The following is a 27,209-nucleotide window of genomic DNA, read 5'->3' on the forward strand; positions in this document are numbered from 1 at the left end:
ATGGGCAGTAGATGCTTGGAGACCATCAAGATAAGGGCAAATGGAGACCATGTTTCAGGGATCATAGATCCTTGGAGAACCTCAAAATCTGGGCAAATAGAGGCCATGTTTCATGGATCATAGATCATTGGAGAACATCAAGATAAGGGCAAATGGAGGCCATGTTTCATGGGCAGTAGATGCTTGGAGACCATCAAGATAAGGGCAAATGGAGGCCATGTTTCATGGGCAGTAGATGCTTGGAGAACATCAAGATAAGGGGAAATGGAGACCATGTTTCATGGGCAGTAGATGCTTGGAGAACATCAAGATAAGGGCAAATAGAGACCATGTTTCATGGGCAGTAGATGCTTGGAGAACATCAAGATAAGGGCAAATGGAGGCCATGTTTCATGGGCAGTAGATGCTTGGAGAACATCAAGATAAGGGCAAATGGAGGCCATGTTTCATGGGCAGTAGATGCTTGGAGAACATCAAAATCTGGGCAAATGAAGGCCATGTTTCATGGATCATAGAACCTTGGAGAACATCAAAATTTGGGCAAATAGAGGCCATGTTTCATGGGCAGTAGATGCTTGGAGAGCCTCAAAATCTGGGCAAATAGAGGCCATGTTTCATGGATCATAGATCCTTGGAGAACATCAAGATAAGGGCAAATAGAGGCCATGTTTCATGGGCAGTAGATGCTTGGAGAACATCAAGATAAGGGCAAATGGAAGCCATGTTTCAGGGATCATAGATGCTTGGAGAACCTCAAAATCTGGGCAAATAGAGGCCATGTTTCATGGGCAGTAGATGCTTGGAGAACATCAAGATAAGGGCAAAGGGTGGCCACGTTTCAGGGCTGCTAGATGCTTGAAGAACCTCAAGATATGGGCAAATAGAGGCCATGTTTCATGGGGGAGAGTTGCTCTTCCCTGCCTTTCACCATGGGAAACCCTTTTTCATAACCACCATCAGCAAAGCTTTGCTGGAGAAGCTGGTGGCTCCCCATCAGTGTCCTCCCCAAGGGAGTCCCCCCATGGGGTTGTGAGCTCCTCAGGACCTTCCCTTAAGCAATGGCTTTAGCCAAGGAAAGGGCTTGGGATCATGAACTTTCCTCCCTTCCTTCCATCTATCCTTGTCCTTCCCCCACATCTCTCCATGGGGAAAGGGACAGAGCTGCAGCTCACTGCTGGCTTGAGCCAGGGGGGCATCAAGCTCCACATAGTGGCAGGGAGCATCTCCCCCACCCTCCCAGCTCCACAAAGCCACCTTGGGAAGGAGCTACCCAAACCTGGAGCTCTGTGGTGGCCCCCAGAGGCCTTCTGGTGGCCCTGGAAGCATGCAGTAGTCCAAGCCTAAACCCAAAGCTGTTTTGCCAAAGGTGCTCAGCAAAGCTTCTCACCCAAGACCTGGTGACTATCTTCACACCCTGGTTAATGACTGTTCCTACCTGGGCATTATGGGATGAGGAGCATCAGCTCTGCTGCTGACCCAAGCAGAGGAGTTAAAACTAACCCAGCAGAGGTGTTGGGTGACCCTCCATGAGCTCCTGGAGCTTCCTCCCCTACCTTTAGTGTTTCCTTCCCTTTCAGGAGGGTGATTGACCTCTCCTGCTGAGCTGTGGGCCACACTTTCAGCAGTCCTAAAGCAGTTAAGGGTGAAGGGTGCCTAGGCCAGGGGTGGGATGGTGTCTGTTGGGTAAGGTCCTCTCCAGAGCCCAGGCTAGGAGAATGAAGCTTGTTGGACCCTAGGAGTCACCATGCTGTGAGGTTGGCTAAATCCTACCCTATCCTATGTGTTCTGGTGCTGAGAGATCCTCAAACACATCAGTGAGAGCCAAACAAAGGGTGGTGGAGAGGTCTTCAAGTCCTGTGATCTACTGGGAGGGTCTTTTTTTTTGGCCCAGGTTGAACTCCAACATGCTACAGAGAGTGGAAGGATGATGTGGCAGTGCCACTTCCAAGTGTCCTGTTGCTCTTCAGGGCTAACCCTTGGCTTTGCCAAGCTCACTGGGGCAACCCTCTAGGTCACTGACTCTTTCATGTCTCCTCCTTGCCTTTTGCATGAACCCAAAGTTCTCCATGGGAGAACTTCACCTTCCCCACCCCACAGCCCTGGTGCTCAGTCTTCCCCCTGGAGGTTGGGGAAGGTCCAACCAGAGCTTTCTCAGGGCTTCCTTGAAAGCCAGCAGAACCAACCAGATGCCCCTCACACAGCTGTGACAGTGCCAACCCGACCTGACAACCCACCTGGGACCAACCAGCAGGAAGGAAAAGTCCTCTTGGGACCCTTAGCTTGCTTCTCCCTCTTTGGCCCCATGCTCCTGGGAAGGAGCTCCAGTAGCTCCTTCCAAGGGCAGCAGAAGCCAAGCTGGGAGACACCACCAAGAGCAAGGAGGATTCACCCAGATGTCAGTAAGTGGTCACTGTCTTCTGAAGCACCCTCCAGCCTGAGCTCCACATCCTGGTCAAGGTGTTGGTCTCCACTGCCATCTGGTCATACCATGCAGGTCTGACCAAAGCAGAGCAACCAGTGGAGACATCTGGGCACTGATTCAACACCATGCATGGCTTGGAAGTCCAGGCAAGGCAAGGCCAGGCTGGGAGGGATTCCCATCCACATCTCCTAACTTGAGAAATCCCCACCCACATCTCCTAACCTGACCAATTCCCATCCACATCTCTTAACCTGACCTCTTTCAAGGCTCTGGATGTGGTCAGCTGTGAGCCCAAGAGACAGGAGAGCTGCAGACACACCAGTGGGTGGATGGAACTCTTTGGGCAAGCTTGAGGGAGACACCAAAACCCAACCATGGTTTTGTCTTAGGAGGAGAAGCAGCAGCAGCAGCAGCAGCACCTGGTTTCTATGGTGGGTTTGGTGGTGTGGGTTTAAAACCCAACCATGGAGCAAATATGGACTCTCTCTGCTGCCCTCAAGACAATTTATTGCCACCCTGAGGTGGGAGGTCCCCAGCTGCAGTCAGCTTCATGTCCTCACCTAAGGCAAACATCCCTCCAGAAGCTGCCCTGATGCCCACAGGTTCTGGGTGCCCTTTGTCCCCCAGCCTGCTCCACATCAGCTGGGGATCTCCTTCCTTCCTTGCTCTTCACCTTTTCTCAGGAGCCTTCCCACGAGGATGGGGACATGTTTATTGCTATGGCTTCCTCTTCCCCCTGCTTCTCCCTGCTTCCCAAGCAGAGCAGCTGGACATCATCCCCCCTCTCCTCCAGCCCTCCTCTGTGGAGCCAGGTCAACATTTCTCCTGGAGGTCTCCAAACCAGCTGTAGCCCCAAGAAGTGGAAGGGGGCACCTCAAATGCCACAGAGGTGTCACAGTTTGGTCTCAGGCCTGCTACTCCTCTTCCCCCTTGCCCTGCTCAATGACTCTTCTCCATCAACCAGCCAACCTCTTTCCCCACACCAACAAACACTGGAGAAGCTCTTCAGATCAACCACAGGATCTGGAGAAGCTCTTCAGATCAAGCCCTGGTCCTGAAGAAGCTCTTCAGACCAGCCCCTGGACTTGGCAAAGCTCTTTGGACCAACCACAGGACCTGGAGAAACTCTTCAGATCAACCCCTGGTCCTGAAGAAGCTCTTCAGACCAAGCCTAGGACCTGGAGAAGTTCTTCAAACCAAGCCTAGGACCTGGAGAAGCTCTTCAGACTGACCCTTGGACCTGAAGAAGCAACTCAGACCAACCCCTGGACCTGAAGAAGCAACTCAGACCAACCCCTGGGCCTGAAGAAGCAACTCAGACCAACCCCTGGGCCTGAAGAAGCAACTCAGACCAACCCCTGGGCCTGAAGAAGCAACTCAGACCAACCCCTGGGCCTGAAGACTTTCTTCAGACCAGCCCCTGGACTCAGCAAAACTCTTCAGACCAACCCCTGGACCTGGAGAAGCTCTTCAGATCAACTCCTGGACCTGGCAAAGCTCTTCAGATCAACCCTTCAACACCTCCTTGCTTCCCTCAACAGCCACCAGCCTGCAAAGGGTAGCCATGCAAGGAAGAGCCCCAAGACGTGGCCGAAGGGGAGCAGCTCAACTTCCCAAGAGGTGCCAGACGCTCCCCCGGGGCAGGCAGCTCTCTGAGGACAACAAAACCTCTTTGCCCAGTTGGAAAGAGCAGCCCCAAGACCTGCTGGTGACCAGCCCTCCTCCTTCCTACAGACCAAGTGTGTTGTGTTGCTATTGGCTACTCTCTTTCACTCCTACAGAAGAAGGGATGAGCTGAGAACCTCCCTGCGGAGCACGGCAGAGCTAGCTGGAAGACACCAATTCTAGTTTTTGTTTTGCTCTTGATGGAAGATTAAGCCTTCAACACAAAGCAAGGAAAAAACCAAAAACCCCACCCAAATCAAACCACAACAAGCCTACCAGAGCTGTGCTTGTCACAAGAGGACCCCCGAAGAACATCAACCAACTCTTACTAGCCAAAGAAGAAAACCGAGGCTCTCGCCAACGACGACGTAAAAGGGGAAGGGGCAGGAACCCAAACGAACACAGAGGGAGCTGGGGGGGCACTCAACCTGGGCAATGCTGGAGGAACAACAACCAAAACAAACCCAAACCAAAATGAAGTGAAGCTTCTGAGCTTTCCAAAGGACAGGACCAAAGAGAGAGAGAGAGAGAGAGAGAGGGAGAAGTTGCCTATTGCTCAGTGTCAGTACTCGTGTGTTAAACACCACGGATGGGCAGGGGGTGAGGGGGAAGGAGGGAGGAGAGACGACGACGACGACAACAACAACAAAAAGAACCCAAAACCCAACCAATAAAATAAAAGAGGCAGAAGATTAGAAAAGAGCAGCTTTTACAAAACCCACTAAAGAATGCATAAAGTGATCTTTGCACTTTGCTTTTCTTTTTGTTCTTGCAAACAGACGAGGAGGGGGAAGCTGCGGGGAACGGCGGCCGCAGCGCCCACGTAAGACTTGTGTTAAGTTGCATACAACGGCGGGCTCCAGATCTGCAAGAGAGCAAAAGGATCAGAAGAGCCTGCAGTTAGGAGGGATCAAGAGAGGGCACAGAATGCTTGGAGCTCGAGGGGCTAGGTTGCAAGCCCAGCCCAAGGAGGTGGGCTGGGCAGAAAAGAACCTAGCCCCCAGGGTGGACGAAGAAAGCTGAGCCAGGAGGGTGCAGAGACTTGGCCCCCTCCCCCCTCTCCCTGGGTCAAAGTCACAGTGTCACAGAACATTAGAGGTTCTATGACTCTATGTTTCCATGATTCTTTGATCATAGAGGCACAGAGGTTGGAAGGGACCTCCAGAGATCATCAGGTCCAACCCCCCTGCCAGAGCAGCATCACCCAGGGGAGTCTGCACAGGAAGGCATCCAGGGGGGTTTGGAAAGTCTCCAGAGAAGGACACTCCACAACCTCCCTGGGCAGCCTGCTCCAGGGCTCTGGCACCCTCACCAAAGAAGTTTCTCCTCATGTTGAGCTGAAACCTTCTGTGTTCAAGTTTGTATCCATTGCTCCTTGGCTTACTGCTGTGCAGCACCCAAAAGAGCTTGGCCCCCTCCACTTGACACCCACCCCTCAGAGATTGATACACATTGATCAGATCCCCTCTCAGCCTTCTCTTCTCCACACTAAACAGCCCCAGGGCTCTCAGTCTCTCTTCACAGGGCAGATGCTCAAGTCCCCTGAGCATCCTTGTGGCTCTCCCTTGGACTCTCTCCAGCGGTCTCTGTCTCTCTTGAACTGGGAAGCCCAAGAGGATTGCAGCTGTGGTCTCCCCAGGGCAGAGCAGAGGGGCAGCAGAACCTCCCTGGCCCTGCTGGCCACACTTCTCTTGCTGCAGCCCAGGATGCCATTGGCTCTCTTGGCCACAAGGGCACATTGCTGTCCCCTGCAGAACTTGCTGCCCAGCAGCACTCCAAGGTCTTTCTCCATGGAGCTGCTCTCCAGCAGGGCAGTCTCTACCCTGTCCTGGTGCCAGTCTATTCCACTCCCACTTCCTGCCCACAACCCTATTTAAGGAGAGGCCATTTCCTGCCTCACTCTCTTCTCCTGCCATCAGCTGGCTGACACCCTCCTGCTGCTGCTGCTGTTAGCCACCTGGTGGGGACTGTTCCATGCTGCTCCAGACTCCTAAGGCCTGCACCTAAAGAGAATCCATCCTGCACCCAGAGAATCCTTTGCCAGCTGTGCCTGGGTTTGTATAGGCTTTTATTTACCCTTTTTCCTTATACCTTTGTAACCTTCCTTTTACTCCAATGCCTTTTGTACCTTGTCAAAGTCACCTTTTTCACTTCCAAATCCACTCAAGGCTGTTTCTTTTGTAACTTTATTTCTCTTTCCTCCTCCTGACTAATTTTGCTTCCCCCTGCTGGGAAAAGGGGAGAGGGGAGGCAACCCAAATCTCTTCCATTTGGGCTTTTGCCCTCTGGGAAAAGCTTAAACCACAACAGCTGAGAAAGGACCTTATCACAGAATCATGACAGAACTAACCAGCTTGGAAAGGACCTTCAAGATCAGGTCCAACCTATCACCCAACACCATCTAATCAACCAGACCATGGCACTGAGTGCTTCATCAAGGCTTTTCTTAACCCCCTCCAGGGATGCTGACCCCACCACCTCCCTGGGCAGCACATTCCACTCTTTCTGTGAAGAATTTCTTCCTCACATCCAGCCTAAACCTCTCCTGGTGCAGCTTGAGACTGTGTCCTCTTGTTCTGGGAGAAGAGACCAACCCCCACCTGGCTCTAACCTCCCTTCAAGGAGTTGGAGAGAGCAAGAAGGTCTCCCCTGAGCCTCCTCTTCTGCAGGCTAAGCAACCCCAGCTCCCTCAGCCTCTCCTCACAGGGCTGTGCTCCAGACCCCTCCCCAGCCTCGTTGCCCTTCTCTGGACACCTTCCAGCATCTCAATGTCCTTCTTAAACTGAGGGGCCCAGAACTGGACACAGCACTCAAGGTGTGGCCTAACCAGTGCTGAGGACAGGGCACAATGACCTCCCTGCTCCTGCTGATTTCTGATGCAGGCCAGGATGCCATTGGCCTTCTTGGCCACCTGGGCACACTGCTGCCTCATGTTCAGCCTGCTCTCAACCAGTCCCCCCAGGTCCCTCTCTGCCTAGCTGCTCTCCAGCCACTCTGACCCCAGCCTGTAGCACTGCCTGGGGTTGCTGTGGCCAATGTGCAGCACCTGGCACTTGGATGTGTTCAATGTGATGCCCTTGGACTCTGCCCATCTGCCCAGCCTGGCAAGGTCCCTCTGCAGAGCTCTCCTACCCTCTAACAAATTCAACACTTGCTCCCAGCTTGGTGTCATCTGCAACCTGACTGCTGATGGACTCAATGCCCTCATCCAGATCATCAATAAAGATATTGAACAGGCTGGGGCCCAGCACTGAGCCCTGGGGGACACCACTAGTGCCTGGCTGCCAGCTGGAAGTGGCACCATTCACCACCACCCTCTGGGCCTAGCCATCCAGCTAGTTCTTAACCCAGCACAGAGTGCACCTGGATCATCTAGTTCCAACCTCACCCAGTTCTGCCCTCCTCTGCACCCCTGCACCATGCCCAGTGTGGATTAGATTAGAGATGAGGAGGAAGTTTTTGATGATGAGGGGTGGTGAGACACTGAACCAGGCTGCCCAGAGAGGTGGGAGATGTCCCATCCCTGGAACCACTCCAGGTCAGGTTGGATGGGGCTCTGAGCAACCTCATCTAGAATCATAGAATCATTTCAGTTGCAACAGAGCTTTCAGATCATCAGGTCCAACCCTGGTAGGGTTGTTGGACTAGATGATCTCCAGAGGTCCCTGCCAGCCTCTATCCTTCTGTGATTCTGCTATCTTTAAGGCCTCTTCCAACACAAACCATTCCATTGATACTATGAGAGAGAGAGTGACACATCCCAGACCTTAAAGCAGGAAACTTTCCATCCTCACAGTGCTCAGCTTTCCAGTCAGGGTGGAGGAGACACTGGAACAGGTTGCCCAGGGAGGTCCTGGATGTCCCATCCCTGGAGGTGCTCAGGGCCACACTGGACAAGGCCTTGAGCAGCCTGGGCTAGTGGAAAGTGTCCTTGACCATGGCTAGGGGGGTGAGACTGGATGATCTTCAAGGTCTCTTCCAACCCAACCCATTCTGTGAATGTATGAAATGCCCTGAGAGCCTTAAAGCCATTGAGGTCACTTCTAAAGCCAGCCAAGTTGGAAGGTGTGAGGTGAAGGTATCTGCTTTGCTAACACCCTTCAGGTGAAGCTATCTACTTTCCTCACAGCCTTCACAGCCCCATGACAGCTTGCTGTGAAGCTGTCCCTGCTGGGGAGCACTGCTAAATACAGAATCATAGCTGCTTGGGGCTCAAAAGGACCTTTCAAGGTCATCTAGTCCACCTCCCCCTGCAATGAGATGGAACATCTTCAACTGGAGCCAACAACCTGGCCTGGGAAAGTTTCAGGGATGGGGCATCTCCCACCTCTCTGGGCAACCTGGGACAGGCTCTCACCACCCTCACTGGCAAAAATTTCTTCCTTCCACCTAGTCCAATCTCCCTCTTTTACCTTAAATCCATCCCCCCCTTGTCCTGTCACAAGAGGCCATGCTCAAAAGTCTGTCCCCAGCTTTCTTAGACCCCCGCCTTGAAGTACCAAAAGGCCACCAGAAGGCCTCCCTGGAGCCTTCTCTTCTCCAGGCTGAACAAACCCCAACTCTCTCAGCCTGGCCTCACAGCAGAGGGATTCCTGCCTTTGGGTCATCTTGGTGTCTACCTCTTGACCACAAAAATGTTGGCTCTTCTGGAGTCACATGGCCTTTCTGGAGTCAAATCATAGAATCATGGCATGATAGAATCATGGGATGATGGAATGGTCTGAGTTGGACCTCCAAAGGTCATCCAGTCCAACCCCCTCTGCACTCAGCAGGGAAACCCTCAACAAGAATTCTATTCTATTCTAGATCAGGTTGCCCAGAGCCTTGTTGAGCCTCACCTTGAACATCTCCAGGAATGGAACCCCAACCACCTCCCTGGGGGCAGCCCCCTGGCTCTTCTGAAGTCAAACCACCACCCCCCGGATGAAAGGGATTCAGCAGCTCAGCAGGAAGGAGAGAAGCCACAAGGGTGCTAGGTGGCTGTGGAACCAAGAAGGGCAGGGCAAGACCTTACCAAGGCAAGACTTACATGGACTGGCCAGTGGGTTTACCAGTGTGGAGGTACATAGCTGTAGGTGGGGGTTCCTTGAGCCCTGTACGTTGGCACGGACACTGGATGTGCTCCGATGGCGGTGTGCTGGGGGGTGGTCAACAAGGTTCCTGCAAGGGGCAGGGGAGAAACACTTCAGCAAGGAGAAGGACAGGTGCTTTAGCTTAGAAAGAGAGAGAGAGAGAAACAGACAGACAGCATGGCTCTGCCAGAATCAACACAAAAGGGCTGGAAAGTCGAAATGGAAATGCTCTTTGCATCTGCATTACAACAGCACAGAAGCAGATAAATAAATACACAGGAGCCACGGTCTGGGCTTAGCACAGAGCCCCAGGAAGAATGCAGCCCCTGAAGCACCTCAAAAGATGTGCAGCTCCTTGGAACCTCTCCACACATGTGACTGCTGGAATGCTAAGGCATCAGAGAATTGCTTGGGTTGGAAAAGACTTCCAGGTTCATCGCTTCCAACCACCGACCCAGCACCACTGTGGCCACTGAACCGTGCCCCAAAGGGCCATGGCCACAGGGTCCATGAACACCTCCAGGCATGGGGACTCCACCACACCTCCCTGGGCAGCCTGTCCCAACCCCTGACCACTCTTCCAGGAAACAAATTCTTCCTCATCTCCAACCTAACCCTCCCCTGGCACAATTTCAGGCCATTTCCTCTCCTTCTATCACCTGAGACTAGAGAGAAGAGACCAACCCCAGCTCACTGCAACCTCCTTTCAGGGAGAGCAATGAGGTCTCCCCTCAGCCTCCTCATCTCCAGACTAAGCAACCCCAGGTCCCTCAGCTGCTCCTCACCAGCCCTGTTCTCCACACATGCTTGGACTGGATGCTCTTGGAGGTCTTTTCCAACCCAGCCAATGCTCTGATTCTATGACAGGCAAGAATGATGTTGTTGGGGATGTAAGAGGGAAAGAACAGTGTGCTTGAAGATGCTAGAACACATTGAAAGGATGAAAGAACATTTGAGGATCAAAGAACACATTTCAGGATCCAAGGCTAAGAAAGAATACATTTAAGGATGTAAGGATGCATCCCTCTAGAGTGAACCAAACAAAAGGGTCTCCTCTGCTAACCAGAAAGGAATTGCCTTAGAGCAGCAGCAGGAGGAAACTAAGTGGTTTTGCACTTGCAAAGGAGGAGTACCCAGCAAGTACAACTATAACATCCCAGAATATATCTGCCTTGAAAGAGACCTTGAAGATCATCCAGTCCAAGCAAGCAGCACATTGTCAGGGCTCAGGTTTGAAGCTGGCATGAGTGCAGCATGCTGTGAAGAACAGCAGCAGAGGTGGGCAGATCCAGATTGGATGTTAGGGAGAAGTTCTTCCCCATGAGGGGGGTGAGACACTGGCACAGGTTGCCCAGGGAGAAGCCTCATCCCAGGAAGTTTTTAAGGCCAGGCTGGATGTTCCTCACATCCAATCTAAATCTGCTCTTCTCTCATTTCAAGCCCTTGTCCTTCATCCTGTCCCTGCAGGCCTCTGCAAACAGTCTCTCTGCAGCCTTCCTGCAGCCCCCTTCAGGTACTGGCAGGCTGTTATTAGGTCTCCCTGGAGCCTTCTCTTCTCCAGGCTGAACACCCCCAGCTCCCTCAGCCTGGCCTCACAGCAGAGCTGCTCCAACCCCCTGAGCATTTTCCTGGCCCTCCTCTGGACCTGCTCCATCAGCTCCAGGTCCTTGCTGTGCTGAGGGCTCCAGACCTGCACACAGCACTCCAGCTGAGGTCTCCCCAGAGCAGAGCAAAGTGGCAGAATCACCTCTCTGGCTCTGCTGCCAGCGCTGCTTTGGCTGCAGCCCAGGCTGCCCTTGGCCTTCTGTGCTGCAAGCTCACACTGCCTGCTCCTGTCCAGCTTCTCCCTTCCCAGCACCCCCAAGTCCTTTTCCTCAGGGCTGCTTTCCATCCCCTCCTCCCCCAGTCTGTATTGATAGTGAGGATTGTTCCAGCCCAGGGGCAGAGCCCTGCACTTGCTCTTGTGGAACCTCCTGAGGTTCACCTGGGCTTCCCCTCTCCAGCCTGTCCAGGCCCCTCTGGCTGCCATCCTGTCCCTCTGGTGGATCCACAGCACCACTCAGCTTGGTGCCACCTGCACTCTGCTGATGGTGCCTCGATCTCCCTGTCTATCACAGAATCAACTAGGTTGGAAGACACCTTCAAGATCATCAACCTATCACCCAACCCTATCTAATCAACCAGACCACAGCTCTGAGTGTCTCATCCAGGCTTTTCTCAAACCCCTCTAGGGATGCTGACCCCACCACCTCCCTGGGCAGCACATCCCAATGGCCAATCTCTCTTTTTGGGAAGAATTTCTTCCTCACATCCAGCCTGAACCTCCCCTGGCACAGCTTGAGACTGTGTCCTCTTGTTCTGGTGCTGCTTGCCTGCAAGAAGAGACCAACCCCCAGCTGGCTACAACCTCCCTTCAGGGAGTTGGAGAGAGCAAGAAGGTCTCCCCTGAGCCTCCTCTTCTCCAGGCTAAGCAACCCCAGCTCCCTCAGCCTCTCCTCACAGGGCTGTGCTCCAGACCCCTCCCCTGCTTTGTTGCCCTTCTCTGGACACCTTCCAGCATCTCAATGTCCTTCTTCACCTGAGGGGCCCAGAACTGGACACAGGACTCAAGGTGTGGCCTAACCAGTGCTGAGCACAGGGCACAATGACCTCCCTGCTCCTGATGGCCACTCTGCTCCTGATGCAGGCCAGGACGCCATTGGCTTTCTTGGCCACCTGGGCACACTGCAGGCTCATGTTCAGCCTACTCTCAACCAGTACCCCCAGGTCCCTCTCTGCCTGGCTGCTCTCCAGCCACTCTGAGCCCAGCCTGTAGCTCTGCCTGGGATTATTGTGGCCCAAGTGTAGAACGTGGCACCCAGACCTGTTAAATCTCATGCCCTTGGGCTCTGCCCATCTGTCCAGCCTGCCAAGGTCCCTCTGCAGAGCCCTCCTACCCTCTAGCAGACTGAGGCCTGCTCCCAGCTTGGTGCCACCTGCACACTGACTGACGCTGGACTGGATCCCCTCGTCCAGATCCCCGCTAAATGGTGCACCCGCTGCACGGGGTCGTTGTGGCCCAACTGTGGATCTCCTTGTCTACAGCCCTGATGAAAACATGAAACAGCACAGGTGCCAGCACAGATGTCCCCTGAGGGGCACTCCTTACCTGCTGACATGGCCATGGTGGTGCCAGCGACCATGCCCATGGCCACCCCGTTGGTCCTGGGGGCGGCCACTGGAGCCGGGTAGATGGCCGAGGGGATGCTGTTGGGTTGGACCACGGTGGTGTGATGGATGACATGGGGCTGTGCAGCATACACTGGCTGGGTGTAGTAAGCTCCCTGTGGGAGGAAGGGAGAGAGAAAAAAACACCAAAAAAACCCCACCAACCATCACCTTGGCACTGGACTGGAAGCACACAGACAAAGGGCAGGACGTGGAACGTGGCCTCTCGGCTGAGATCTCGAAGGGGGCTACAAGGAGGCTGCAGAGGGACTGGCTGCAAAGGTCTACAGCCTGGAGAAGAGAAAGCTCCAGGGAGACCTTAGAGCAGCCTGCCAGTACTTGAAGGGGGCTGCAAGAAGGCTGGAGGGAGACTGTTTGCAGAGGCCTGAAGGGACAGGACTAGAGGCAGTGGCTTCAAACTGGAGCAGAGCAGATTTAGATTGGATGTGAGGAACAAGTTCTGCACCATGAGGGTGGTGGAACACTGGAACAGGTTGCCCAGGGAGGTGGTTGAAGCCCCATCCCTGGAGATATTCAAGGTGAGGCTGGACAGGGCTCTGAGCAACCTTCACCATCTGAAGATGTCCCTGCTGACTGCAGCAGGGTTGGACTGGATGACTTCTGGAGGTCTCTTCCAACCCAAACCATTCTGTGATGCCATCCTGCATGTGAGATGGGGCAACCTCTGGTATCAGGACAAGGCTGAGGGGGTGAAGGGATGGAGAACAGCCCTGAGGAGGGTTGGACTTAGAAGATCTCCAGAAGTCACTCCCAGCCCCTACCATTCTGTGAGAAGGATCTGGGGGTGCTGGGGAGTGCAAAGCTGGACAAGAACTGGCACCAAGCACTGCCAGCCCAGAGCCAGCCCTGTGCTGGGCTGATCCCCAGCAGTGTGGGCAGCAGGGGCAGGGAGGGGATTCTGCCCCTCTGCTGTGCTCTGCTCAGACCCCACCTGCAGTGCTGGGGCAGCTCTGGAGGCCTCAGCACAGCACAGACAGGGACCTGTTGGAGCAGGGCCAGAGGAGGCCACAGCCATGCTGGGAGGGCTGGAAGCCCTCTGCTGTGAGGCCAGGCTGGGAGAGTTGGGGTTGTGCAGCTTGGAGGAGGCTCCAGGGAGACCTTCTGGTGGCCTTGCAGGATTTGAAGGGGCTGAGGAGAAAGCTGGGGACAGACTTTTGAGCAGGGCCTGTGGTGACAGGACAAGAGGGGATGGTTTGACACTCCAAGAGGGAGATTCATACTGGAGAGAAGGGAGAAATGTTTGACACTGAGGGTGGTGAGAGCCTGGCCCAGGCTGCCCAGAGAGGTGGGAGATGCCAAACCCTGGCAGCATTGCAGGTCAGGTTGTTTGGGGCTCTGAGCAGCCTGCTCTAGCTGAAGATGTCCCTGCTGACTGCAGGGGGGTTGGACTGGATGACCTTGCAAGGTCCCTTCCAAGCCAAAGCATTTGATGATTCTGTGACTGAGAGGCAGGCAGCAGCTCTGTGTGCAGTGGGTGTCAGCCTGGGAACACAGATCCTGCTGGCACAGCAGCCCTGACTGCAGCTCCTGCTTTGGAGGCAGCAGTTGCAGGTCAGTCGTGCTGGCTGCAGCAGCACAGCCCCACACCTCCCACCCTGCACCAAATAGGACACAGAAGGTTCTGAAACCAAGCCCATATCACAAGCCTGGATCTCTCTGGTGGTCTTTCCCTTCAAGACTGCAAGCCTTCAAGGCTTCCTGAAGGAGCATGTGGTGGGTTGAAGTTTCCCCCCCAGAAAGCTTCAAGGGGTTGAAGCAAGGGAGGGAGGTTTGGTCCTCCATTAATGAAAGCCACCAGAAAACCTCTGAAGGTTTGGATGAAGGGGAGAAGGGGATGGAGGTGGCCTATCAAATGACTTCCTTCTTACATGAGCTACAAGAGCTGCTGGAACTTCCCTGGGGAATAAGAAGGCCATGGGAAGAAGGCCCAGCAAGAAAAGGTGAGTGCAGAATCAGCTAGTGGAGAAGACACAGGCTGGGTGGTGAGTGCTGCAAGCACCATGGGCTGGAAGGAGCAACCAAAGCACCTCCATCATTGGTGCTCCCTTCCAGGCTGTCAAAACTTATACTGCCAGCAAGAGACCCTGGGAAGCAGAACATCTGCAAGCCCTGCTCCATCTCAGGCCTGCTAGGGGGCACTGCTAGCAGATGGCAACCTCCTGCTGTGGGCCAGGATCAAGGAAGAACCCACAGGCAAGGATGGCTTTGGTCTCCCCAGCAAATGTGGGTTTTTTAGGGTTGGAAGGGACCTCAAGGATCAGCCAGTTCCAATCTCCCTGCCAGAGCCACCTCACACAACATCAGCTTGCTCACAGCCACCTCCAGCCTGGCCTTCAACACCTCCAGGGATGAGGCTTCCACCACCTCCCAGGGCAGCCTGTGCCAGGCTCTCACCACCCTCATGGGGAAGAACTTCTTCCTAACATCCAATCTGAATCTACCCACTTCGAGTTCTGCTCCATCCCCCCCAGTCCTATCCCTCCCTGACACCCTCAAAAGTCCCTCCCCAGCTTTCCTGTAGCCCCCTGCAGATCCTGGAAGGCCACAAGAAGGTCTCCTCAGAGCTTTCTCCTCTCCAGACTGCACAACCCCAACTCTCTCACTCAGTCTGTCTCCATAGCAGAGCAGCTCCAGCCCTCTACTCATCCTCATGGCCCTGCTCTGGACACCTTCCAGCCCCTCCAGATCCTTCCTGGCACAGAGGCTCCAGAACTGGACACAGTGCTCCAGGTGTGGTCTCAGCAGAGTGGAGCAGAGGGGCAGAATCCCCTCCCTGGCCCTGCTGGCCACACTTCTCTTGCTGCAGCCCAGGCTGTGCTTGGCTCTCTGGGCTGCAAGTGCTCCCTGCTGGCTCCTGCTGAGCTTCTCCTCTCCCAGCACCCCCAAGGCCTTTTCTCCAGGGCTGCTCTCCAGCCAGTCCCTGCCCAGCCCCTAGCAGTGCTTAGGATTGCCCTGACCCCGCTGCAGGACCTTGCCCTTGGTCTTGCTGAACCTCATGAGGCTGGCTTGGGCTCATCTCTCCAGCCTATCCAGGTTCCTCTGGATGGACTCCTTCCCTCCAGCCTGTCTGCTGCACCACACAGCTTGGTGCAGCCTTGCCCCCTCCTCTTGACACCCCTTCCCCTCAGATATTGATAGACCTTGATCAGATCCCCTCTCAGCCTTCTCCACACTAATCAGCCCCAGGGCTCTCAGCCTCTCTTCACAGGGCAGATGCTCAAGTCCCCTAAGCATCCTCATGACTCTCCCTGAGACTCTCTCCAGCAGGTCTCTGTCTCTCTTGCACTGGGGAGCCCAGAACTGGACACAGGATTGCAGCTGTGGTCTCAGCAGGGCAGAGCAGAGGGGCAGAAGAACCTCCCTGGCCCTGCTGGCCACACTTCTCTTGCTGCAGCCCAGGCTGTGCTTGGCTCTCTTGGCCACAAGGGCACATTGCTGTCCCCTGCAGAACTTGCTGCCCAGCAGCACTCCAAGGTCTTTCTCTGTGGAGCTGCTTTCCAGCAGGGCAGCCTCCTATTTGTCCTGCTGCCTGGTGTGGCTCCTCCCCAGGTCCAGCACTTGAACCTCCTGGGGTTCCCCCTTTGCCCAGCTCTCCAGCCCACCCACATCTGCTTGGATGAAGCCCTGCAGGACCCCTTGGGCTGTGTTTGGACGCTGCTGAGCAGCCCATGGCATTGCTGGGGGGGCACCTACCTGGGTGTAGAGGTTCTGCTGGGGGTAGGCACTTCTGATGGGGTACACAGCAGTCTGGTATGGGTTGGGAGAGGGCGAGTAGGGAGGAGGGGCAGTGCTGCTCTGGGTCGGTGGCACCTTGTAGGGGGTCCCCGCAGTGTACCCTGGCAGAGAGAAGAGGTGAGCAAGTTAGGGGGAGGGAGAACAGCTGCAGGGCTGCTGCCCCTTGTACAAGAGCAACCCAAGCCACCCCCTTTAAGGAACACAACAACCTGTGGGGGATGAGGCAGAAGCTGCAGCTTGCACCAAGAGGCTGCAGCTTGCACCCAGGGTGTGCCAGGAGAAGGCAGCACCAAAAAGCTGCAGCTTGCACCCAGGGTGTGCCTGGGACAGGCAGCACCAAGAGGCTGCAGCTTGCACCCAGGGTGTGCCTGGGACAGGCAGCACCAAGAGGCTGCAGCTTGCACCCAGGGTGTGCCTGGGACAGGCAGCACCAAGAGGCTGCAGCTTGCACCCAGGGTGTGCCTGGGACAGGCAGCACCAAGAGGCTGCAGCTTGCACCCAGGGTGTGCCAGGAGAAGGCAGCACCAAGCAGCTGCAGCTTGCACCCAGGGTGTGCCTGGGACAGGCAGCACCAAGAAGCTGCAGCTTGCACCCAGGGTGTGCCTGGGACAGGCAGCACCAAGAAGCTGCAGCTTGCACCCAGGGTGTGCCTGGGACAGGCAGCACCAAGCAGCTGCAGCTTGCACCCAGGGTGTGCCAGGAGAAGGCAGCACCAAGAAGCTGCAGCTTGCACCCAGGGTGTGCCAGGAGAAGGCAGCACCAAGAAGCTGCAGCTTGCACCCAGGGTGTGCCTGGGACAGGCAGCACCAAGAAGCTGCAGCTTGCACCCAGGGTGTGCCTGGGACAGGCAGCACCAAGAAGCTGCAGCTTGCACCCAGGGTGTGCCTGGGACAGGCAGCACCAAGAGGCTGCAGCTTGCACCCAGGGTGTGCCAGGGGGAGGGAGCACCAAGAAGCTGCAGCTTGCACCCAGGGTGTGCCTGGGACAGGCAGCACCAAGAAGCTGCAGCTTACACCCAGGGTGTGCCTGGGGCAGGCAGTACCAAGAGGCTGCAGCTTGCACCAAGAAGTTCCAGCTTGCACCCAGGGTGTGCCAGGGACAGGCAGCACCAAGAAGCTGCAGGGATGGGGATTCCACCACCTCCCTGGGCAGCCTGTGCCAATCCCTGACCACTCTGGCAGCAAACAAATTCTTCCTCATCTCCAACCTAACCCTCCCCTGGCACAGTTTCAGGCCATTTCCTCTCCTTCTATCACCTGAGACTAGGCAGAAGAGCCCAACCCCCAGCTCACTGCAGCCTCCTTTCAGGGAGGTGTGGAGAGCAATGAGGTCTCCCCTCAGCCTCCTTTTCTTCAGACTGACCACCCCCAGCTCCCTCAGCTGCTCCTCCCCAGCCCTGTTCTCCAGCCCCTTCCCCAGCTTGGTTGCCCTTCTCTGGGCCTGCTCCAGCCCTCAATGTCCTCCTTGGAGTGAGTGGCTCCAAAGTGACCCCAGGATTTGAGGTGCAGCCTCCCCAGTGTTAAGTCCAGGGGGACCATCCCTGCCCTGCTCCTGCTGCCCACACTCTTTCTGCTCCAAGCCAGGCTGCTGGTGGCCTTCTTGGCCACTTGAGAGCACACTGCTGGCTCACCTCCAGCCAGGTCCTTTTCTACCCTTCCATGACATGAAAGAAGGTATCAAAGCCCTGCCCCAGGCAGGTGTCACCTTCCACAGTTATAAAGTGGGGAGGGAAAGAGAGCAATTTGTGGCTAAGAATGACACATGATCAAGCTTTAATGGCCAAGAGATGATGGAAGTTCCTCTTGGCAAAGCATGGCTGAGCTTTATGACTGTCTCCCACCTCGTTAGGATGAGGAGGTTGGGCATGGTCCTTGCTTCAGCAGCAGGCTGGGATTTTAAAGAGCCTTTGAGCTCCAGCTGCCACTAAAACCGTGGCTCCAATCCCTCCTGCTGCTCCAGAGATCCCAACCTTAAGTCACCCTGCACAGATGGAGGGTTGTTTTTTCCCCCTAGACTGGCAAGAAAAGGTGGATGGAGGGGTGGGAAAATAACCTCTGGTGAATTTGGTGTCACCAGCTCCTCTTCTTCCCACAGGAAGGGGTCAGCACAAGCTTGATTATTTGGAATGGAATGGAATGGAGAATAGAATAGAATTAACCAGGTTGGAAGAGACCTTCAAGATCATCGTGTCCAACCTATCATCCAACACCACCTAATCAAGTAAACCATGGCACCAAGCACCCCATCCAGTCTCCTCCTGAACACCTCCAGTGATGGTGACTCCACCACCTCCCTGGGCAGCACATTCCAATGGGCAATCACTCTCTCTGTGTAGAACTTCTTCCTCACCTCCAGCCTAAACCTCCCCTGGCACAGCTTGAGACTGTGTCCTCTTGTGCTGGTGCTGGTTGCCTGGGACAAGAGACCAACCTCTGCCTGTCTACAACCTCCCTTCAGGTAGTTGTAGAGAGCAAGAAGGTCTCCCCTGAGCCTCCACTTCTCCAGGCTAAGCAACCCCAGCTCCCTCAGCCTCTCCTCCCAGGGCTGTGCTCCAGACCCCTCCCCAGCTTTGTTGCCCTTCTCTGGACACCTTCCAGCATCTCAATGTCCTTCTTAAACTGAGGGGCCCAGAACTGGACACAGCACTCAAGGTGTGGCCTAACCAGTGCTGAGGACAGGGCACAATGACCTCCCTGATCCTGCTGGCCACACTGCTCCTGATGCAGGCCAGGATGCCATTGGCCTTCTTGGCCCCCTGGGCACACTGCTGGCTCATGTTCAGCCTACTCTCAACCAGCACCCCCAGGTCCCTCTCTGCCTGGCTGCTCTCAGCCACTCTGACCCCAGCCTGTAGCACAGCCTGGGGTTGCTGTGGCCAATGTGCAGCACCTGGCACTTGGATGTGTTCAATGTGGTGCCCTTGGACTCTGCCCATCTGCCCAGCCTGGCAAGGTCCCTCTGCAGAGCTCTCCTACCCTCTACCAGCTCAACTCCTGCCCCCAGCTTGGTGTCATCTGCAACCTGACTGCTGATGGACTCAGTGCCCTCATCCAGATCATCAATAAAGATATTGAACAGGCTGGGGCCCAGCACTGAGCCCTGGGGCACACCACTAGTGCCTGGTTGCCAGCTGGCTGTGGCACCATTCACCACCACTCTCTGGGCTCAGCCTCCAGGCAGTTCCTCCCCCAGCACAGAGTGCTGCTGTCCAAGCCAGGGGCTGACAGCTTGGCCAGGAGTTTGCTGTGGGGGACGGTGGCAAAGGCCTTGCTGAAGTCCAGGCAGACTGCAGCCACAGCCTGCCCCACAGCCCCCAGGCAGTCACCTGAGCAGAGAATCAGAGAGAATCACAGCTTCATTAAGGTTGGAAAAGACCTTCAAGGTCATTGGGTCCAACTATCAACCCAGCATCACCATGGCCACTAAACCATAGAACTGGTTTGGTTGGAGGCCTTCAGGATCATCCAGCCCAGCCATCAATCCAACACCACCATGGCCATTAAACCACATCCCCAGGAGCTGCTTCTTGAACACCTCCAGGCATGGGGACTCCACCACCTCCCTGGGCAGCCTCCTCCAATCCCTGACCACTCTTGCAGCAAAGGAATTCTTCCTCATCTCCAACCTAACCCTCGCCCTGGGGCAACCTGAGGGCCATTCAGCTGGATGATGAATTGGCTAAGTGGTCATGTCCAGAGTGGCAGACAACAGCTGGCCACACTTCTCTTGCTGCAGCCCAGGATGCCATTGGCTCTCTTGGCCACAAGGGCACATTGCTGTCCCCTGCAGAACTTGCTGCCCAGCAGCACTCCAAGGTCTTTCTCCATGGAGCTGCTCTCCAGCAGGGCAGCCTCTAACCTGTCCTGGTGCCTGCTGTTACTCCTCCCCAGATGCAGGACCCTGCACTTGTCCTTATTGAACTCCATGAGGTTTGCCTGCACCCAGCTCTCAGCCTGTCCAGATGGTGCTCTCCTCTTCATGCTCCTTCATGGCTTTAACACATGAGAAGAGAGAGGAGCAGGGATGCCACCTCCCTTCGTTGCTCTGCAAGGTTTCATCCCAGAGGGAATGGCAGAAGCCATACAGCTCTCCCAGAAGCAACACAACTCTCCCACCAGGCAGCTCTGGCAGCAGCAGGTGAGCGATCTGCTACATGGTGCCAACAAGCAACCCCCAGGGAAGGACACCTGGACACTTGCATGGACATGAATGATCCCACATCCCTTTGCTCATCCTATGAGGGAGGCTGAGAGCCCTGGGGGTGCTTAGTCTGGAGAAGACTGAGAGCATTTAATCAATGTCTATCAATATCTGAGGGCTGGGGGTCAGGAGGGAGGGGACAGGCTCTGCTCAGCTACACCCTGGGATAGGACAAGGGGCAATGGATATAAACTCCAGCACAGGAGGTTCCACCTCAACATGAGGAGGAACTTCTTCACTGGGAGGGTCACAGGGCATTGGAACAGGCTGCCCAGAGAGCTTGTGGAGTCTCCTTCTCTGGAGACCTTCAAGCCCCATCTGGATGTGCTCCTGTGTGACCTGTGCTGGACTCTATGCTCCTGCTCTGGCAGGGGGGTCGGACTCGATGATCTTCAGAGGTCTCTTCCAACCCCTAGCATCCAATGATCCCAAACTAACCCCATCCCCAACCAACCCCCCCACACACACCAGGAGGGGAGGAAGGAGATGGGCACAAAGCAACCAACCCAAGCCCAGAAGAAAAGGTTTAGTTACTGAATGCTGCAGAAGAAGCCTGGTAAGTTCTGTTCTCGGTGCCGGTGTCCACCGGGAGGTGGAAGGTTCCCTCCGTGGCACAGGAGGAGGAGGTCTGTGGCCAGGCTTGCTTCATCAGAAGTGTAGCTTGAGGGGAGAGAGAGAAGAGGGGTCACAGACAGCAGGGGAGACACAAACTCCCACACCTGGGGCACATTTGAACCACTTGGCTGCTCTCTTCCTTTCTCCTCCTCCCCCCCCTACCCCCAGCCCCATCTGTGGTAGTTTCAGGCTCTGCCTTGAAAGGTTTTCCACAGAGCTTGAAGGGAGAGTAGCAGAATGTAAACAAATCACTGCTGGAGGGGAAAAGGAAAATGCTGAGAAGCTCCAAACAATCCCATTGGACAGAGCAGAAACATCAGCTGGTCGTGCAGGCTAACTTCTTCTCTTCTTTTTGGCTTCCTTGCTCTAGCAGGTACTAGGTTCTGGCTTCTGCTTGGCTTTGCTGCCCTTGGCTGTGCTCTTTGTTGTGGCTGAGTACAACAACAGGAGCCAGCAGTGAGCACTTGCAGCCCAGAGAGCCAAGCACAGCCTGGGCTGCAGCAAAAGAAGTGTGGCCAGCAGGGCCAGGGAGGTGATGCTCCCCCTCTGCTCCACTCTGCTGAGACCACAGCTGGAGCACTGTGTCCAGTTCTGGAGCCTCTGTTCCAGGAAGGATCTGGAGGTGCTGGAAGGTGTCCAGAGCAGGGCCATGAGGAGGAGCAGAGGGCTGGAGCTGCTCTGCTATGGAGGCAGACTGAGAGAGTTGGGGTTGTGCAGTCTGGAGCAGAGAAGGCTCTAAGGAGACCTTTTTGTGGCCTCTGCAGGGGGTTACAGGAAATCTGGGGAGGGACTTTTGAGGGTGTCAGGGAGGGATAGGACTGGGGGGGATGGAACAAAACTAGAAGTGGAGAGATTGAGATTGGATGTGAGGAAGAAGCTCTTCCCCATGAGGGTGGTGAGAGCCTGGCACAGGTTGCCCAGGGAGGTGGTGGAAGCCTCATCCCTGGAAGGTTTTTAGGGCCAGGCTGGAGGTGGCTGTGAGCAGCCTGCTCTGGTGTGAGGTGTCCCTGGCCATGGCAGGGGGGTTGGAACTGGCTGCTCCTTGAGGTCCCTTCCAACCCTGACAATTCTGTGACTAGGATTCTTTTCTCTTGCCCCTTTGTGTTCAGTGGGGTCAGGAGGTGGGGCAGGGACATCCAATCTGAATCTCCCCACTCCTACTTTTGCCCCATCCCCCCAAGTCTTATCACTCCCTGCCACCCTAAAATCATTTAGGTTGGGAAAGGCCTCCAAGATCATCAAGGCCAACCATTAACCCTACTCTACCCAGTCCACCAAGCACCACATCCACCTGGCTTTTAAACACCTCCAGGCATGGTGACTCCACCACCTCTCTCAGCATCCTCTGACAACCCTTTCAGTAATTATTTTTCCCCTCATGTCCAGCCTTCAACTTCCCTAGGTGCAGCTGCAGGCCATCCCCTCTTGTTCCATCACTAGACACTTGGGAGAAGAAACCAACACACACACAGCCCCAGGCTCACCTTCTTCTAGAGCAAACCTGGAGGTTTGTGGGAAGGCAGAGACTCAGAGCACAATTTCTCCTCCACTTGAGCACTGATCAGGTTCTGCTCCAAGCCTGTGCCCCCTCCCAAAGCTCTGTGAGCTCTTAAGGGCTTCCAAACTGCCTTGTTTTATTTTCCATGGTCTGTTGCACTCCTGAACATCACCCTGGAGACCCAACTCCCAGAAACACTCCTCTTCCATTTAGGCTTTTCATCAAAACCAGGTTCAATTAATTCACCCTTAATATCTCCTGGTCCAAGGTGGCTTTCAGGAACATGAGTATCTCCTGCTCCACACCAAGGAGGCTTCCAGGAGCATTAATATCTCCTGGTCCACACCAAAGAGGCTTCCAGGAACATGAATATCTCCTGGTCCACACCAAGGAGGCTTCCAGGAGATTTAATATCTCCTGGTCCACACCAAGGAGGCTTCCAGGAGCATTAATATCTCCTGGTCCACACCAAGGAGGCTTCCAGGAGCATTAATATCTCCTGGTCCACACCAAAGAGGCTTCCAGGAGCATTAATATCTCCTGGTCCACACCAAGGAGGCTTCCAGGAGCATGAATATCTCCTGGTCCACACCAAGGAGGCTTCCAGGAGCATTAATATCTCCTGGTCCACACCAAGGAGGCTTCCAGGAGCATTAATATCTCCTGGTCCACACCAAAGAGGCTTCCAGGAGATTTAATATCTCCTGGTCCACACCAAAGAGGCTTCCAGGAGCTTTAATATCTCCTGGTCCACACCAAGGAGGCTTCCAGGAACATGAATACCTCCTGGTCCACACCAAGGAGGCTTCCAGGAGCATTAATATCTCCTGGTCCTTTGCAGGAGCTACAGTTCACAGAGGTTCCCATCCAGCCATGACTATCTAACAGCATTTAAGCTCTACCTCATGGAATCATGGGCTGGGTTGGCTTGGGAGGGACCTTTAGAGGTCATCTAGTCCAACTTCACAATCTCTTCTTGATTTGTCTTCCAAATAAAGTCCCAAAGATCTCCAAAGGTTGGAGGCCAGGGCATGTCCCTCTTGTCCATTGGTGGCATTAAGGAGATGTGATACAGGGATTTTGGGGTCAGATCTGCCAGGCCAAGGGACTTCTGGAGGTGGGGGAGGGGAAATAAAAAAGGAGCTTTGGGCAAGAGGAGAGCAAAGGAGCTGTGATTTTGCAGTCAGGGTTCTGCTAGCAGAAGCCGCCAAGCTCAGACACAGCCATCTGGGGCAGAGAGAGGAGCTCTTTGGGATGGACACCAGCCCCACAGGAGAGGGTGGTGGATTCCTTATCCTCCTGCTGGCCCACAAGGAGTCACACATGAAGACATTCTCAAGCTGAGCTCTGTTACTCCTTCTCCTAAGCAAGTCCCTATCCCCAAGGGGCTCAGCACTAAGCCCAGCTGAAGAGATTTCAGGACTGGCTCAGAGCTTCTAAACCTTTCTGCAGCCCAAAGGCAAGAGCAGTGAGGTTCCAACCCCTCTCCAATACCTTCCTGTCTGCTCAGGCTCTTCATTAACCATGTCTGAAGAGGCAGCTGTAAATCTGGAGTGCCACAGGGCTGGAGGTTGAGGACAAGTGCTTGAGGAGGCCAAGAAAGAATCACCTCTGGTGCCACAACACATGCCAGTCCTGTGGCAGATCCTAATGGTTGGACACCACTGCCTAGAGAGAGGGGAGAAGCACTGCTGCAGGCCCAAAACTGGATTTGATCCTCCCAATGTCTTCCAAACAAAGAGCTTTTATTCCTTAGCTGTTGTATCCCAGGCACATCTGGTGGAAGTTTGAAGCCATTGCCTCTCCTCCTGTCCCTGCAGGTCTTTGCAAGCAGTCTCTCTGCAGCCTTCTTGTACAGAATTAACCAGGCTGGAGATCATCAAATCCACCCAACACCATCTCATGAACTAAACCATGGCACCAAGTGCCTCATCCAGTCTCTTTTTAAACACTTACAGTGATGGTGACTCCAACACCTCCCTGGGCAGCACATTCCAATGGCCAATCTCTCTTGCTGGGAAGAATTTCTTCCTAACACCCAGCCCAAACCTCCCCTGGTGCAACTTGAGACTGTGTCCTCTCATGCTGGGAGAAGAGACCAACCCCCACCTGGCTACAACCTCCCTTCAGGTAGTTGTAAATTGGAAGGCTGCTCTAAGGTCTCCCTGGAGCCTTCTCTTCTCCAGGCTGAACACCCCCAGCTCCCTCAGCCTGGCCTCACAGCAGAGCTGCTCCAACCCCCTGAGCATTTTCCTGGCCCTCCTCTGGACCTGCTCCATCAGCTCCAGGTCCTTGCTGTGCTGAGGGCTCCAGACCTGCACACAGCACTCCAGCTGAGGTCTCCCCAGAGCAGAGCAAAGTGGCAGAATCACCTCTCTGGCTCTGCTGCCAGCGCTGCTTTGGCTGCAGCCCAGGCTGCCCTTGGCCTTCTGTGCTGCAAGCTCACACTGCCTGCTCCTGTCCAGCTTCTCCCCCACCCAGCACCCCCAAGGCCTTTCCCTCAGGGCTGCTTTCCATCCCCTCCTCCCCCAGTCTGTATTGATAGTGAGGATTGTTCTGGCTCACAGAGACCTCCTGATATCCAAAGCTCAGCGCTGCTTTTTCTTTGAGGGCACCAAAGTGAGGGATGCTGGCAAAAGAGAAAGAGCATTCTTCTCCCCTGCATTATTAATCAATGCAGCTGGAGCAGAAGCCAACCTCCAGGTGTGTGCCCTACTTCCAGGCAAAGAAGAAAAGGACTTCTCTTTTTAATGAAGGAAACTCAACCAACCATTTCCAGAAGACAGAATGCCTGGGAGGGAAGATGCAGCAGGCTTAATGAAGACATAGATCATTATTTTGGGGCTGTGGATTGGGTTTGGGGTTCTTTCTGTTGCTAATTCTTCTGCCCTTGGTGATTTTCAGTAGCTCCTCTTCATCTTCTTGCAATGAATTTGGTTTTGCTGAGCCTGGCCCAACTGAGCAGGCTGGTGGCAGGCAGCAGAGCTTGGCAGTGCTGGTGGGTCTGAAGCCTGGTTTGTGTTTCTCCCTCTAATAAAGAATGGGGAGAATCCAACAGGAGAAGCAGAGAAGGTTGTTTCAGTCAGCCAGGATGGAAAGAAACTCATCCCCTTAGGAGTTAATTCTCTTAGGCTTTCCATAGGATGCCTTTGGCTGAGCTCTCAGAGAACCACAGAATGGTAGGGGTGGGAAGGGATCTCTGGAGATCATCAAGTCCAAGCCACCTGCCAAAGCAGGATCACTCAGGGCAGGTCACATAGGGATCCTAGAATCACAGAGCCACAGAGCTGTTTTGTTTGCAAGAGACTTCCAAGGTCATCCAGCCCAACCATCAACCCATCACCTCCATGGGCATAACACCATGGCACCACTGCCACTCTGGCAGCAAACAAATTCTTCCTCATCTCCTTAACCCTCCCCCTGGCACAATTTCAGGCCATTTCCTCTCCTTCTATCACCTGAGACCAGGTAGAGAGACCAACCCCACCTAGCTTCAACCTCTCAGGGAGTAGAGAGCCAGAAGTTCTCCCCTCAGCCTCCTTCTCTCCAGACCAACCAACCCCAGCTCCCTCAGCTGCTCCTCCCCAGCCCTGTTCTGCAGCCCCTTCCCCAGCTTGGTTGCCCTTCTCTGCACCTGCTCCAGCCCCCCCAACGTCATTCTTGCAGTGAGGAGCCCAAAACTGAACACAGTATTGCAGCTGTGGCCTCACCAGCATTAAGCCCAGGGGCACAATCCCTGCCCTGCTCCTGCTGCCCACACCATTGCATCTCCAGGCCAGGCTGCTGCTGCCCTTCTTGGCCACCTGGGCACCCCCTGGTTCATCCTCCACCAGCTGCTGGGCTCTGGGCACGTTCCAGCCACTCTGCCCTAAGCCTGGAACCTTTATGAGGTTGTTGTGACCCAAGTGCAGGACCCAGCATCTTTTCTGCTCTCTTCCTGCAGCAAGGGGGTTAAAGGCTCAACATCTACAGCCCCTCAAAAGCTACCTTTAGAAGTTCTGCTGTTGCAGAACCAAAGGGTTTAAAGACAAAGCTCTGATTAGACTAGACTAGACTAGAATAAACCAGGTTGGAAGAGACCTTCAAGATCATCAAGTTCAACCCAGCACCCAGCACCATCTCATCAACTAACCCATGGCACCAAGCACCCCATCAAGTCTCCTCCTGAACACCTCCAGTGATGGTGACTCCACCACCTCCCTGGGCAGCCCATTCCAATGGGCAATCACTCTCTCTGTGTAGAACTTCTTCCTAACATCCAGCCTAAACCTCCCCTGGTGCAGCTTGAGACTGTGTCCTCTTGTTCTGGTGCTGGCTGCCTGGGAGAAGAGACCAACCTCCACCTGTCTACAACCTCCCTTCAGGGAGTTGTAGAGAGCAAGAAGGTCTCCCCTGAGCCTCCTCTTCTGCAGGCTAAGCAACCCCAGCTCCCTCAGCCTCTCCTCACAGGGCTGTGCTCCAGACCCCTCCCCAGCTTTGTTGCCCTTCTCTGGACACCTTCCAGCATCTCAACATCTTTCCTAAACTGAGGGGCCCAGAACTGGACACAGCACTCAAGGTGTGGCCTAACCAGTGCTGAGTACAGGGCACAATGACCTCCCTGCTCCTGCTGGCCACATTGTTCCTGATCCAGGCCAGGATGCCAATGCCCTCTGACTCCCAGCCTTGTCCTGCTGGCCAGCATGACCCCCAGCAGCATGTTCTCCTCCACAGCAGAGTTTTTTCCAGTCTCCAGGATGACAGCAGCTTGACTCAGATGGAGGAGACACACTCA

At 54.8% G+C, this 27,209-nt stretch overlaps 1 protein-coding gene across 2 annotated transcripts in view; it reads right to left on the reverse strand.

The window, feature by feature from the left end:
- Positions 1 to 4,716: 4,716 nt before the first annotated feature.
- Positions 4,717 to 27,209, reverse strand: part of FAM168A (family with sequence similarity 168 member A) — a 219,915-nt gene continuing 197,422 nt past the window's right edge. For both annotated transcript variants that reach the window (XM_054164559.1, XM_054164558.1), the window contains 5 exons: positions 20,857 to 20,982; positions 16,081 to 16,223; positions 12,308 to 12,482; positions 9,117 to 9,247; positions 4,717 to 4,952 (listed from right to left, as the gene is read on the reverse strand). In XM_054164559.1, the coding sequence (XP_054020534.1) occupies positions 9,135 to 9,247; positions 12,308 to 12,482; positions 16,081 to 16,223; positions 20,857 to 20,982 (557 nt within the window). In that variant the 3' untranslated portion in view covers positions 4,717 to 4,952; positions 9,117 to 9,134. The remainder of the gene's footprint in view (positions 4,953 to 9,116; positions 9,248 to 12,307; positions 12,483 to 16,080; positions 16,224 to 20,856; positions 20,983 to 27,209) is intronic.

The sequence above is a fragment of the Dryobates pubescens genome, chromosome 10 (genome assembly GCF_014839835.1).
Source record: "Dryobates pubescens isolate bDryPub1 chromosome 10, bDryPub1.pri, whole genome shotgun sequence".
Lineage (NCBI taxonomy): Eukaryota > Metazoa > Chordata > Aves > Piciformes > Picidae > Dryobates > Dryobates pubescens.